The 14,893-nt window shown below is 39.6% G+C and overlaps 1 protein-coding gene across 3 annotated transcripts in view; it reads left to right on the top strand.

Annotated features, from left to right (window-relative positions):
* LOC129733076 (mitogen-activated protein kinase kinase kinase 11-like) overlaps window positions 1-14,893 on the top strand; it is a 44,649-nt gene that overhangs the window by 5,750 nt on the left and 24,006 nt on the right. For all 3 annotated transcript variants that reach the window (XM_055694640.1, XM_055694642.1, XM_055694641.1), the window contains exons 2-3: window positions 14,444-14,606; window positions 14,673-14,839. In XM_055694640.1, the coding sequence (XP_055550615.1) occupies window positions 14,444-14,606; window positions 14,673-14,839 (330 nt within the window). The remainder of the gene's footprint in view (window positions 1-14,443; window positions 14,607-14,672; window positions 14,840-14,893) is intronic.

The raw sequence follows: 14,893 nt of genomic DNA on the forward strand, positions 1-14,893 counted from the left end.
TCCGATAAACTTTAGTTTCGGGCGAACGATCATTTTGGGGCGCTCGAAAAATCGTGCTTCATTTTCGTGCGCCGGTTCTTAAGAATGACTTACTCATCCCAAATAATACTCTGCAGCCAAAGCAACCTTCAGCGATCCATGTGGGAGAACTTAGTGACGCTGGTGCCAGTAACGTGGAATCATATACACTAAGGTCGTTTTTTACGCGGGGGATGCGTTCCAAATTTGTATGGGCCCGCGTAAAAAACGACTTTTTTGAGTTGCAAATATGACAATGAAAACCGTCCTAAAACGTTTAAACCTCGTTTGAATATGATAAAGGCCAATTTAGAGACCAAAATGCAATATTTTAAATTTTGAGTATTTACACCAAAAATTGTGATTTTTTTTTGAAAGCTGACTTTTAGAGACCTACACACCCACAAAGTTTCGATGAATTCTGATAGGATGCTGCTAGCCCCTCAGTGAAGTTGACGCGACATCCTTCAGTTGAAATATCACAAACACACAAAAAAAAATTAAGTAAAGCAAAACTTGGTGCTACACGCTAAAGTTGGACTGTGCGTAACCACATCAATATTGCGCCTTTCCAGAGCATCTTTTGTACTGTTTCGGAACCAGTACAACAAATGTGTGTTGTTCATGACGCATTTGGTGCTCTGCGAATGTTCAATATATTGGACGGCTCAAAATCAATACACTTTTGAAGTATTAACCGGTGCTAGTATTGCCATGATGATTTGTACTGGTATTGGTAATATTTTTCAGAATGCTGCTATCGTTAAAGCAGTGCAAGCAATAATCAATACTGATGATCTTAGTTCTGACTAGGTTAATTCAAATATGAACTGATCGATTCACTATCATGAATCCGGTCATTCAGAAAAAGTAGGAGGTTGTATCCAAGACACGACCGCATGACTGACGTAGAACTACGTACACTATTAACAAATGCATTATTGTAGGTGTTTCATTAATGAGTCATAAAGTCTACTAGTGCTTGCTTCGTGCTGCCTCAACAGTGGGGGAATAAAGACACTGAATACACGAGCTGGAAAAGCTGCTTCACATTCTGTAAATTATGCGGCTGCTACAGATTTAAATTGCTACTATCCAGCACAGATTGCTCGCTTGAGTTGTCAAAAAATTATCAACCTTCAAATATTTGTTTATTTGCTTTGAGAAAGGCATTTTGCTGCTCAAAACTGGATTTGCTGATGGCAACCTTTTTTGCTGCCTCAGTAGTGGGGTAATAACGGCAGTCTGACGACACACGCTGAGAAGCGAGAAGAACCGCGCTGGTCCTGAGATATGGTGACCAACCACCGGGCAAGTGATTTGTTTGATTTAAAGGCAGCCACAGGCGCAACCCGCTGCTATCCACTGCAATCCGCTGTTACTGAGTGCTGATATCTGCTGCTACTGCTGACAACTAGCAAACTCACCTTCCGACTAATGAATGTAGTAGCTGATTTTACCAGAAACACTCTTTTATAACCGAAGGTTGCTACGAAATACGCCACGCCTTTCTGTTCAGTTTTATTGATTTTTGTACACCGCGAATAAACACCGATCGTGCTCTCACACACGCAACTATTTTAACCCGTATCGTGTTGCGGTTTGTATCCATCAAGCGATTTCGTTTGCTCGCTGTTGCGTGTTGCATCGTCTTGCAACTGAGCAGCTGGGAGACGATGAAATTCTGTTCATGCTGATTGATTGAGTCGACTTCAATTTATTCCTGTAAAGTCGAATTAATCACCTTTGTTAAGGAGTTCAAACAGAACAGGGCAGTTTGTTGTTCAAAATTGATCATGCTGATCGCAGCCTTTGTGCTGCCACAACAGCGGGGTAACTAACTAAATAGAGTAAAAATCAGACAACTACAACAGAATTCGATTGCTAGGATCCCGCACAGAATGTCTGCTTGTGTTGATGCCAGAAAAGTATTAACCTTCAATCACTTGTTCACTTGTCTTGAAAAAGGCATTTTGCTGTTCCAAATCGATTGCTGATCGCAACCTTTGTGCTGTTCTGATAATGGGGAATAAGGCACTCTGACAACACGCAACAAGCTGTTTTCACATTCAGTAAAATAGAAGGCCGCGAAGAAATTTGATTGTTTAGATCCAGCACAGAATGCTGGCTTGTGTTTTATAAAAATATTACCTTTTAATTACTTGTTTATTTGCCTTGAAAAAGGCATTTTGCTTTTCCAAATCGGATATGCTGATGGGGGATTAACGGCACTCTGACCACACACGTTGAGAGGTAACGAACTGCTACAGAGACATGTGACCAACCGTTCAAGTAGTATGTTCAATCCGAATGCAAATTCGGAAACCCAGCTACTAGCGCAACCCGCTGCAGCTGCTACTGCTGCCGCTAGTATCAGTCAATGTTGTGTAGACTGTCCATCCGGTTCGCCTTCCGACTCAAAAATGTAGCTAGTTTTACCAGAAACACTCTTTTATAACCGTAGGATGCTTAGAAATAGGCCACGCCTTTCAGTTCAGTTGTCTAATTCTCTAATATTCTCCAGACGAATTATTCCACAATTCGCATTCGATATTTGTTTCCAGCGAATAAACACCGATGGTGCTCTCACACACGTAACGATTTTAACCCGTATCGTGTTGCGGTTTCTAACATCAAGCGATTTCGTTTGCTCGCTGTTGCGTGTTGCATCATGTTGCAACTAAGCAGCTGGGAGACGACGAAATTCTCTCCATGCTCATTGATTGAATCGACTTCATATCAGTTCTGCATAGTCGAATTAACTGCCTTTGAAAATGCGTTCTAACAGTGCAGTTTGTTGCTTAAAATCGGTTATGCTGATCGCAGCCTCTGTGCAGCCCCAACAGTGGGGAGGATTAGGTAAATAAATAAAATAATTTTTTTACCGCGACAGAATTTGATTGCTAGAATCCAGCACAGCATGATTGTGTTATTGCCAAAAATTATTAACCTTCCAATTACTTGATTATTCGCCTTGAGAAAGCCATTTCGCTGTTCAAACTCTGTAAAAGCTGTTTCCGCATTCAGTAAATAAGACGATCGCGACAGATAGTGTTTTCTTGGATTCAGCACAGAATGTGCTGTTGCCAAGATAAAGCAATACTTTTTTTGCGGGCAGAAGGCCGAAGCCCTTAACTGGCAAATCGAGACGTTTGGTGCTACCTTGCTGCTGCTGTGTACTGTGATTTGTGTACTGGCGCAACCCGCTACTGCAGCTAATTAGTTATACTATTCTGTCGACCTTTTAGGGAAAGGCAGCGAGTGGCCAATCAGAGGACGTAATTTTCGTTTAAACAAAGCTTGACAATTATCAATAGTACAATAGTTTGCATAATCAATAAACAATTTTCTACATTTGGGTGCATGCGTGTATAGTTTTCCAAACAATTGCTGCAAAAATGAAGGAAATCGGTTGAAAACAAACCGATTTATAAGCATTTAAAAAGGGACATATTTCGTCCCCTTTTCGTTAAAAGTTTTCCTATTTACATCCCTATGTGGTAGGCTAAAGAAAAACGTAGTTCTACGTCAATATCATCGAATCAATAACAATTAAAAAGACATTGGATTTGTTTAAAACATTTGGCATTTAACGACGATTCTGGTTTCATTCATATGCATTCGTTTCCATGTTACTAGCACCAGCGTCAGTAAATTCTGTTGCAACGAGGCTCGCTATTGGCTATTTCGGTTGCTGACGGTGATTAGAGATGCATATGATACGCACCGACCCGCGAAAGTAACCAGCGCATTTTTGAGCGCCCTAAAACTGATCGTTTGCCCAAACCCGAAGTCTACCGAAACACTACGATTTTGTGCGTATTATATATATATATATATATATATATATATATATATATATATATATATATATATATATATATATATATATATATATATATATATATATATATATATATATATATATATATATATATATATTCTGATTTCGATCTCTGTTAATGCAATGTATTCATTACGCAACTGTTGCGTTATCCTTTTGACACATTTGTTGTGCAAAGCCAGAGCATTTAATGTGCGTTTTGAGAGGACACATCGGTTGATGTAAGCTTGAACTTTTGCGTGTACATTCCATCCTACTGACACTAATAGTCTTTCCCGAGCCGAAACTCGAACGTACGATGACTGGCTTCTTGGGCCAGCATCGTATCTCGATACCAGTTAGGAGATCTTTTTGTTTGCCATTATTCAAAAATATCGATTTATTAAATATTTCAGCTCTTTTTGAATGTTAGTACAGATAACTTCAAAAAAAGCAAATATGTTTAGGCAGTAAGGCCTACACAATCACAAAGTTTTATTGAATTCTGAGGAAGTGCTGCCAACATCTGGTTGAATTGGCACAAAATCCTTCAATTTGAATACAACCATGCTGCCGGTACCCGCATAACTGTCCAAAATTGATTTTTAGCACTTTTGAGTTAGCACCGGGAATCGACTTAATTGTTATCATATTTTCCGCAAAAAAAAACTGAAGGTGATATTTTTGTATGGGAAAACATGGAAAAAATACCAATTAGTGTTTGTCCCATGGTGAAAGTACCCACATTACAGTCCCACTGTATAGTGGTACAAACTGCGAACCTATAACCTTGCTCCAGATTACTGTATATCGGATAATTATAAACATATGGTGTTTTAGGAGACGTTGTAGAACATAATTGTGTGTGCGGATTTGTGTATGTTTGTGTGTGTGACCGTGTGGATAACGAATGTTGTTAATCAGATTGGTGGTTCTGGTTAGTTAATTTGTGCTCTATTGAAAGTCTTAAATAAGTTTTTCGTTAAAAAACCCCTACAGAAGGCTTGCGGGGTACAAGAGCAGTTATTGACAATATTTATCGTATTATCAATGTTATTGATGATTTGAAGATTGAAATATTTCCATGTAGGAAGTTTTGTGAATACAAATTTTGACAATAAAGTTTCCTGTGTGGCACACGGTTACCTCAATTGACGTTAATCGTATCTTAACTAACAACACAAATTATCATTGACATCATTTCGGTTTAGTGACAATTCGTTCCTTTTCATTAGGGATACCATCCATCCTGATTTAGCAGGACATGTCCTGATTTTGAGATCATATTTGGGCGTCCTGATTTATTTTCCATATTCTAGCATTTGTCCTGATTTTTATAAGACATGCAGTTATCTTCAATCACCAAGCTCATATTGCAAGGCACAAGTCGGTAAGTTTTTAACAGAAACGGGAATTTCGCCTGATATTAGAAATTGTTGGATTGCCCAGTAAAAATCTTAAAGTAACATTTTATGAAGTAAAATTGTAAAATTTGAAGTGATGACCGTTTTACAGGCTAAATGAAATAAAGAGGCCTATTACAGTCAACGAGGTGAGCAGCGAGTTACTCGCCTGATCAATTTATATATAACAAATGGTGAGTCGGCTGGATCTCGGACGAGTAGCTCGTCTGCGAAACTGCTTCACTCAGCTGTCACCAGCCAAGTTTCACTCGCGTTTCCTAATACAACAATTTACTCGTCAGTGACTCTAGGCGAGACAAATTGCTCGTCTCGTTACGTAATTTGCTTGATAAAATTGGATCGTTCGAGATACATGTTGAACCGAATAGCATTTTGAAGTGCAAATCACATACCACCAGTTTAAACCAGAATAAAAAAAAATTTGGATCAAATTTGTGCCGAAAAAATAGATGTCCTGATTTTTACCTCTGACCAGATGGTATCCCTACTTTTCATATATAATTTTATTTTATTGATAGCTAGTGGAACATACTCAGAAAGATTTTAGAATCAATTTGTTAATGTTTACTGCCTATTTAACCAGCTTGGTTGAAATCCAAAATGGTTCATTCAGCCTTCCCAGGCCGTTTTCCAGTAACAGGAAGTCGCCATCTTGGATTTCAAAATGATGTCTGGATTCTGCTCCTGATTTTTGAGTATCAACGCGACCATGAAAATACTTATATTTGATATTATTTGGCCGCTTTAACCGGTTTGTTTTAAACCGGAATAGCTTGGATTTCATAATGGCGTCTTTGGATTAACTTAAATATCAACACTTCAGCAGATGGATTCACTGGTTGACAAAATGAAAAAAGTGTATTCCGAATGCTCAAACCGGAAAAAATGGAAGATTATAGTTATTCAACCATTCCTATGAATTTTGGTGCCCCTAGTCATTACCAAAACACGTCACCTTACGCAAGAGTGTCGTATAGAAATTGCTCGCCGGGTTCGTCGCTTATGTTTACGAGGAACCTCATTTAAGTCTTTAAAAAAACGGTAATGACTAGAGACACCAAATTCACAGGAAAGGTTGAATAGCTATAATCTTTCATTTTTTTCCGGTTTGAGTTTTTGGAGAACATCTGTGTTGATAAGTGTCATGTTCATCGGCAATGCACTTAAGAATAATACTAGTTCGAACTTCCTACATTTAGAGTTCGAAACTTTGTGTTTCAACAGTCTAGTAGGTAACTCAATTTTCGTAATAGAATGTAGAAGTATGTTATTCGATTAACTAGACTAATAATGTTGTTTCACTGTAGTACAATTTACGTTGCCGGTGATACCGCCGGTTGTTGGTTGAATTTATATGTGATGGGATGACATATGCGAGTACTTTTGAAATGTATCCGCATATTTTGTCCAATATTGTTTTTTTTTCGTATTATATAACGTAAAACACATATGGTTTTTTGTTCTCTTCAACTTTTACCTCTTACATGCTAGCTTTACAGTTTCCAATAAAGTTGTAGATCATGAAATGTCAAGAAATTTTGCAGAAAAGTCAAAGCTTGCAACAACAACAACAACAATATCGCACGCTGGTCTGTGGGGATAATAGCGGTCTCTATCAACTAGTGGTTAGTTAAGAGATTTCGTTATTGTTATTGTTTTTGGCACATTTTGCATGCTGTAGGAAAGTACTACGATGCACCGTGCCCCAGTGCTGAGTCGAGAAAATTTTCAGCTCTAAAAGATCCTCGACCTGATCGGGAATCGAACCCGATATCGAAACCGACGATTTTTCAAATAACAGGTGCTAAGAAAACCAAATTTTACTAATTCTTGCATATTTCCAAGATCTGAAATCTCGTGCATGCGACAAAATTTCTTAAAATTTTATGTTCTACAACTTTGTTAAAAACTGCAAATCTCTATCATATAAGAAAGAAAAACTGACGTCGAAGCTCCATCTTTGTGGCCAAATCACGTACTACAGTAAGCATCAAACTGGACCCCGTACTATACACCGAGAAACGTTGCTGAAGACTGGAAATCCGTTGGATAGAGTACTGGCCTATGTAATAGACAAAGTTTTACATAAAACCTATGACTGAATTCAAATTGAAATAGGATCACATAAACACAGAAAATTTACTTACTTACTTACTTACTTAGATGGCCGTACGTCCTAAGACATGGCCTGCATAACGTGGTTCCGCCAATTCACTCGGTCCATGGCTGCCTGCCTCCAGTTCCGCGGGCACTCGGTACTTTGCAGATCGTGCTCCATCTGGTCCACCCATCTCGCTCGTTGCGCCCCTCGCCTTCTCGTTCCCGCCGGATTTGAAGCGAACACCAATTTCGCAAGGTAGCTATCCGGCATGCCCTGCCCAGCGTATCCCTCCAGCTTTAGCCACTTTCTCAATACTGGGTTCACCGTAGAGACGCGCAAGCTCGTGGTTCATCCTACGCCTCCACACTCCGTTCTCCTGCACACCGCCAAAAATGGTTCTTAGCACCCGACGTTCAAAAACTTCGAGTGCTCGCAAGTCCTCCTCGAGCATTGTCCACGTCTCATGCCCGTAGAGAACGACCGGTCTTATTAGCGTTTTGTACAGGATACACTTGGTGCGAAGACTCGGATTATGCGACCGTAGTTTTTTATGGAGCCCATAGTAGGCACGACTTCCACTGATAATACCCCCCTTTTTGTATATGGGGCAGATAACCCCTTCTTTCCACTCCTCCGGTAGCTGTTCTGTTTCCCAGATCTCGACGATCAGCCGATGCAGCGAGCTAGCCAGTTTGTCGGGGCCCATCTTAATAAGCTCAGCTCCGATGCCGTCTTTTCCGGCCGCTTTGTTGTTCTTGAGCTGCCAGATCGCATCCTTAACTTCGCTTATTGTTGGGGGTGGCACATCTTCGTCGTTCGTTGCTCCGACCACGTCTTCTCCGCTCCTGTTATGGTCTCCTGCTTGCACGCCATTCAGGTGTTCATCGTAGTGCTGCTTCCACCTTTCGATCACCTCACGATCATCCGTCAAAATGCCTCCATTCTTATCCCTACACATTTCGGCTCGTGGGACAGAGCCTCTGCGGGATCCGTTGATTTTTTGGTAGAACTTTCGTGTTTCGTGTGTGCGGTGCAGCTGCTCGAGTTCTTCACATTCCTCCCCTTCCTGGCGACGCTTTTTTTCCTTGAAGAGTTGGACTTGCTGCCTCCGTTTCAGTCTATATCGCTCCACATTCTAACGGGTGGCTCTACGCAGCATTGTTGCCCGCGCTGCGTTCTTCTCGTCCAAAATCTGCCGACATTCTTCGTCGAACCACTCGTTACGTCGATTCGGTTGCACGTGTCCCAGGACTTTCTCCGCAGCACTGCTGATAGCTGTTTTCACGGCATTCCAGCGATCCCCTAGAGGGGCTTCTTCAAGCTCTCCTTCTTCTGGCAGTGCAGCTTCGAGCGTCCACGTCGAGCGCACCATCGTCCCCTTCCAGCATACCTCCTGCAGCGCTACGATGTTGAACTTGCAGGTCTTCAATTCCTCGGAAAGCACGCGGGTACTTCCTAGGAAGTTGAGAGATCGGCAGTTCCATGTTCCGAGAATCCAATCGTTAGTCCTTTTTCGTTGCCTAGGTCCTAGCCGATTGTTCCGGTCCGTACTTAACGTTATTGCGTTCGTTGCTGTAGTGTTTTAATGGTGCGGGCTTGCAAGGCCAGCGACCAACCCCACTATGTCGCAGGAGGGCCATCGTAGTGCCGTTGTTTAGTGTCCCGGGCACTACCAGGACTTGAGAAGGACACTGCGTTACTTAGAACGCTTCTGTTGGTGTCGATCACAGGAAACTCCCTTCCGAGGAAGGAAGCCCTGCCCCCTGTCAGCATGCGACCAGCAGTCCCACCAGTATTGGCTACCCGATCTTTCCACTGGTTACTCGCACATCAGTTGGTACCACGAGAAGGTAGGGGTACGGTAGCTGGAAGGCTGAGGTTCACTAGTGGGAACTCTTATGCGCCTTTGGTCCAGTCATTAACCAACCCACAGAAAACACATCTTCCAAAACTTCAGAGAATGAAGACTTTCCTATGGACAATCTAAAAAAAACATGGTTTGTTAATACTTGCTAATAAAAAAGATAACTAATCTACAAAACTGTGTATTTTTTCAAATTTTGTGTCACAGCTTTATTTAACTACCTAAAAACTTCTATACTCGGTAGACAAGATTGGAGGGAAGGATCGAGAATTTTTTTAGGAAATTGATTCAAGTAAACAAATAGTATTATCACAAAAAAATCTCCAACTTTTTTCCAACATCTCCAACCCATCTACAACTTTGTCAAAGACCGCACACCGCTAGCGTGTGAGAGAAAGAAGTTGGCATCATAGTGTAACCTTTGTGGTCAAATCGCAAACTAATTTAAGCATTGAAATTAAGTTTTAGAGTAAAGTGAAGTGTTCGGAATTTTTGCCTATTCATTAAGGTATGTTTGAAGATGTATTTAGCATGTTTAGGATGCAAATATAGTGAGTAGTAAGCTGATGCTCTTCTTAATCAGTACCTAACTGGTGGTAAATTTTTCTCAGCAACTACAGGACCGATATGACTGAATTTTTGTTTCAGCATGTAGAAATGGGTTGTCTAACTTGCTACATAGCCGGTTTTGAAAATTTCAAAAATTGCCAAAATGGCGGCCATTTTGATAATTCTTTTTTCATGACAAATCAGTATTAAGTATTAAAAACCACACTCCACGTGCACGACTAAAAGGGCCGGAGGTGGGGGGGGGGGGGGGGGAGGGGGGTCTATGGTGCGTAGAGAAGTGTCTTCGGTCCATATAATTTCTTTGATATATTCAAGCGATTGTCCACGAAGGTGAAGGGAAAGTCAAAATCGTAAAAAAACTGGCCACGTGGAAAGTGTATGTCCTCTTACCGATTTCTTTTTTATGCATAATAGCACATTGACAACTTATCTTTACATTGGCAATCTATTAAAGTTACCAAAACTGAATATTCTTAAAAACTATCATATTTTAAAAAAAATTCTGTTGGTCAAATTTTTGTGCAGGGTATTCCGATAGGCTCTAAGCATTTCTACGTTTTTAGAAGCTTTTACGCAATATCTAATATCACAAAGTATCATTAAATATATAATACGATGCACAATAGTGTGCATAAACAACTACTCTTCCAGATGGTTTCGAGGTACGATGCTGGCCTAACATGCCAGTCGTCGTGGGTTCGAGCCTCGGCTCGGTAGAGACTGTTAGTGTCTCGTAGCGCTTGCCCGCAATTGTCCTGTACTGTACACTTGAACTACTGGCTGCGAAGTCTGTGTATAAATAAAGAGAAGGTCGAACTTCGAATCGGAATGTTTTGGCTTTTTTAAAACTCTCGAAGCTTAGTTACCTTCTAGATACATGGTAGCATAGTTAACTTTACTTTACGAACTAATTTCATTTTTTGTCATATTGACTTACATTTTAAGTTTAGTAAAGCGGGCAATGTATGTAGTTTCGCGGGAATGCTGACGTGTCTCATCGCTTGCGCCGCTGTAGATATAATAAGTCATTATACATAGTGTGCGTAAAGAGACCACTCTCTCAGTTGACAGAAATAAACTCCACAGGGCAGTGTGTGCAGTTTCATCGCGGCGTGCTGAGATGCGGGAACACAATAGTAGAGGGTGATTCGACATTGGTCTTAGGAAGAGTTACCCTTACCCAGTAGTTTAATTGGCCAAAACACCTTGCCGGAGACAACGGAGATTGCGGGTTCGAGTCCCGTCTGGACGAGGGAAAAATTTTTCTAATTCTAGTCACACCTTTTATTCCCGTTCATCTTCGCATTCCCGCGAAACTACATACATTGCCCGCTTTACTAAACTTATAGTTAACTTTAATTTTGAGAGAATTCCCATTATCTTTAGTTTTTTGTATCAATCCCAGCTCCGATGTGACTGTAGGTCTTAGCAAAGTTGTAACGTTAGCCTTGCAATTGGCTTGCATACAAATAGTTGACTCCAAAGTCAGTGTCCAATAACCTGAAAGGTAAACCAACTTTTTCATGATGATTATTTCTACCTAGGGACGATCCATTAATGATGTCACGCAAAACTTGGACAAAATTAACTCTCCCCCTCCCCCTTGTCACAAGCTGTCACAACTTCCTTGACCCAACCCCACTTAATTACGTCACGTTTTTATACCTCCCTTCCCCTTCTTTGATAATAATTGATTGAAAATCGAGAAATTTGTTAGGAATGCATTTTTTCTTAAAAAAAACGATTTTACTGAAAGAAAAACTGAAAATAATAGGAAAAGAAAATTATCGAAGATAACTATAAAAGGCATTTACTTCTGAGTCCAAGAATGCTGCTGATGGAGTCGCATATCGACGACATAGAAGGCCAAGACAGTAACTGCAGCATCATTGCTGATATTTGAAAGACCATCAATATTCAGTCCCCCTTCTTCAATCAATTCGCAATCCAAATCTTTTCCACATGTCACAATAGCCAAGCATTTTTATTTACGTTTTGTCACAATTTTTGTATTGATTGAGAGACACAAAAAATAAATGAAATTGCGCTGTCATTCCTAAATGAACATTAGACTGGGACACGGTTATATGGGAAAATAGCGATGGTGTTATTTTTTAGCTCCCATGCACTTTTCGTGTTCCTTATGGGTCCTATAACAACTGTGTAACTTTTCAGATCGATCGGTGAAACGCCCGATTTGCGCCCGATTTTTAAAGCTTCCATACGATTTTATATGGGAAAAACCACTTTTTCAAAACTTTTTCTATTGAGATGTCCAGTTGGCTCCTAAATATATATATCAATACACGATATTTATAGGAAATTTTCGTGGGAAAAACTCTTCTGAAGACTGCAAGGCGCTACCTTGCTTGTGAAAAATAATATTCACCCAAGACTGATTGAATATCTGACGAACGGCTCACCATTGAATTTTACTAACAATACTGCTGCAGCATGCTGCTGTTGCAAATTCAACCATGTGACGAGAAATGATATCGCTTAAATTTATCTTGGAGGCTTCCCCGAAGATACTATTAGCAAAAATCACACTTTGAAAATTAATTCCACGCGAAATTATTTCTCATACTTAAGCAAGTTTGCAATAGCAGCATGCTGTATCAGTGTTGCTGGAAAATTTCAAAGGTGAGCCGTCCGTCAGACATTCAATCAGTTTGGGGTGAATAGCTGTTTCTACAAGCATCGTAGCGCCTTACGGTCTTCAGAAGAGTTTTTCCCAGGAAATGTATTGATATATTTTTAACAGCCAACTGGACATCTCCAGAGAATAAGTATTGAAAAAGTGGATTTTCCCATATAAAATCGTATGGAAACTTTAAAAATCGGACGCAAATCGAGCGTTTCACCGATCGATCTGAAAAGTTACACAGTTGTTATGGGACCCATAAGAAACACGAAAAGTGCATGAGAGCTAATATTTATTTTTTGTCCCACCCTAATGAACATGCACGGTAGAACAGAATTAACGAACATTATGCTTTTTCAGCGTGAAATAAATTGTCATTCATTTTATCTAACGCAAATCTCAAGCAAAAAAGGGATCGTAGAACTATAAATGAATGATGCAAATATCGTAATGGTTAGGTATGTGACTTTTTTATTTATTTATTGTTTTTTTTTGAGTTGAAATAGGATGTCACACTCAAGCTAACCCCCCCTCCACCGTATGTCTCAAAATGTCACAATAATTGAAACCACCCCCCCCCCCCTAAACGCGTGACATCATTAATGAATGGTCCCCTATCTACCATGATTTAATTATTTTCACATTCATCATTCTTGATCAAAATTAATAAAAAATGTCTCCTTTCCTGTAGGAGCCTATGACCACTGCTACCATTAGTTAGATATATTGTGGTATGTCTCCTTATAAAAAGTGTATTGTTAAATACATATCGTCAGTTGAATTCAGTACTGGCACAACTCAAAATTCATAGTTTCGAGAAAAACGCGTTCGAAAATTTGCGTTAAAAATTTCTTTTTTCATTTTCGTGAAAATATTCGAATTGTAAGACCTCCCTTTTTTATTGAACTTGTTTGGGTCTATCATATGCATGAAATAAGCAAGTTAAGAGAGTTGTAACCTTATTTTTCCGTCCTTTTAGGGATATTTCAGATTTGTGCTATGAAGGCACATCTACTTATATTTCTGGAATTAATGTGAATTTTGAAACGGGTCTTTGTGGGATGAAACTTTATAATATTTGGCATCGCTTGCCATCAATAACTCAAAACTGCAAAATTTTGAGTTGTGCCAGTATTGACTTCAACTGACGATATTAGAATGAACATGGGAAAATTATAAAAAAAGCGCGGCGGTGACAGGTAAATTATTTGTTTTTAACTTTAATTGTAAAAAATGCACAATATTAAAAAAATCCTGTAATATACAGGATTTATTCTTGATACCGAAATCAATTTGCCATATTCAAGACCGTTCGGTTTGTTAACGGCCTGATTGGTGCCTAAGCTGCTGACAGAAAACAAATTTACATTATCGTTTAGGTCAAACGATCTAGTGGCTTCAATTGACTCTGCTGGAGATGAAATGGGACAAACAGTCTCCTATGGCTCTTGATGACGGAGATTATTGAATGATTTTATTTGACGGGTGGTTACCAGATCGCTACTACAAATTCTCAAAAATTTTGACAAATATTTCTTTTAAATCGTTTCAACTGATGGTAGTTAGATAATGTTAATGACAACAACTTAAAATGAACATTCAACTAATTTACTATCAATCTATCGAATTGATATGTCATAATGTCACGCGAGTATTTATAAAAGCCAGAATGTTTTCATATTTCGAAAGTCAATCATAAAATTATCGAAAATTCAGTAAAATCGTCACATCATTCTGATGAAGCATAAATGTTGTGCTTCACCAGGACGGTATGCATATTTTGATTGTATATGACTTGTATAATTTGATAATATAGAATAAATTTATTATGAGGTGCTGAGCAATTTTCAACCAATAATTGCTAAAATACATGCACTACGCGTTCGGATGAAACTGGTATTAAAAAAATACGATTTGTCAAAAAATTATATCAAATTAAAAGTGCTTTAAATACTACTTATTTCAAGTTTGAGTATAAATATTTATCCTTTCTTTTCAGTTCTCATTAGCGAGAAGATTTTAAACAACAATCTAAAAGCCAAAACGCTAAAGATAACCGACTTTGGCCTTGCTCGGGAGGCTTACAAAACGACACGAATGTCCGCTGCCGGTACCTTTGCTTGGATGCCACCGGAAGTCATCAAGTCTGGAACATACTCGAAGTGAGCGATTATTTTCATCCCGCTTGGGATCGATTAGTACTCAAGCTAACTATTTATTCATTGCAGAGCTTCGGACGTGTGGAGTTACGGTGTGCTTCTGTGGGAATTGCTTACCGGTGAAACGCCTTATAAAGGATTTGATTCCCTGATGGTCGCGTATGGGGTTGCCGTCAACACACTCGCCCTGCCGATACCCAAGACTTGCCCGGAAGCTTGGGGAAAGTTAATGAAATGTAGGTTTCCTTTTGTTGCTTATCGCGATAGGCTGCGGAAGTTTGGCAGCCGAA

Source organism: Wyeomyia smithii, chromosome 3 (assembly GCF_029784165.1).
Source record: "Wyeomyia smithii strain HCP4-BCI-WySm-NY-G18 chromosome 3, ASM2978416v1, whole genome shotgun sequence".
Classification (NCBI taxonomy): Eukaryota; Metazoa; Arthropoda; class Insecta; order Diptera; family Culicidae; genus Wyeomyia; species Wyeomyia smithii.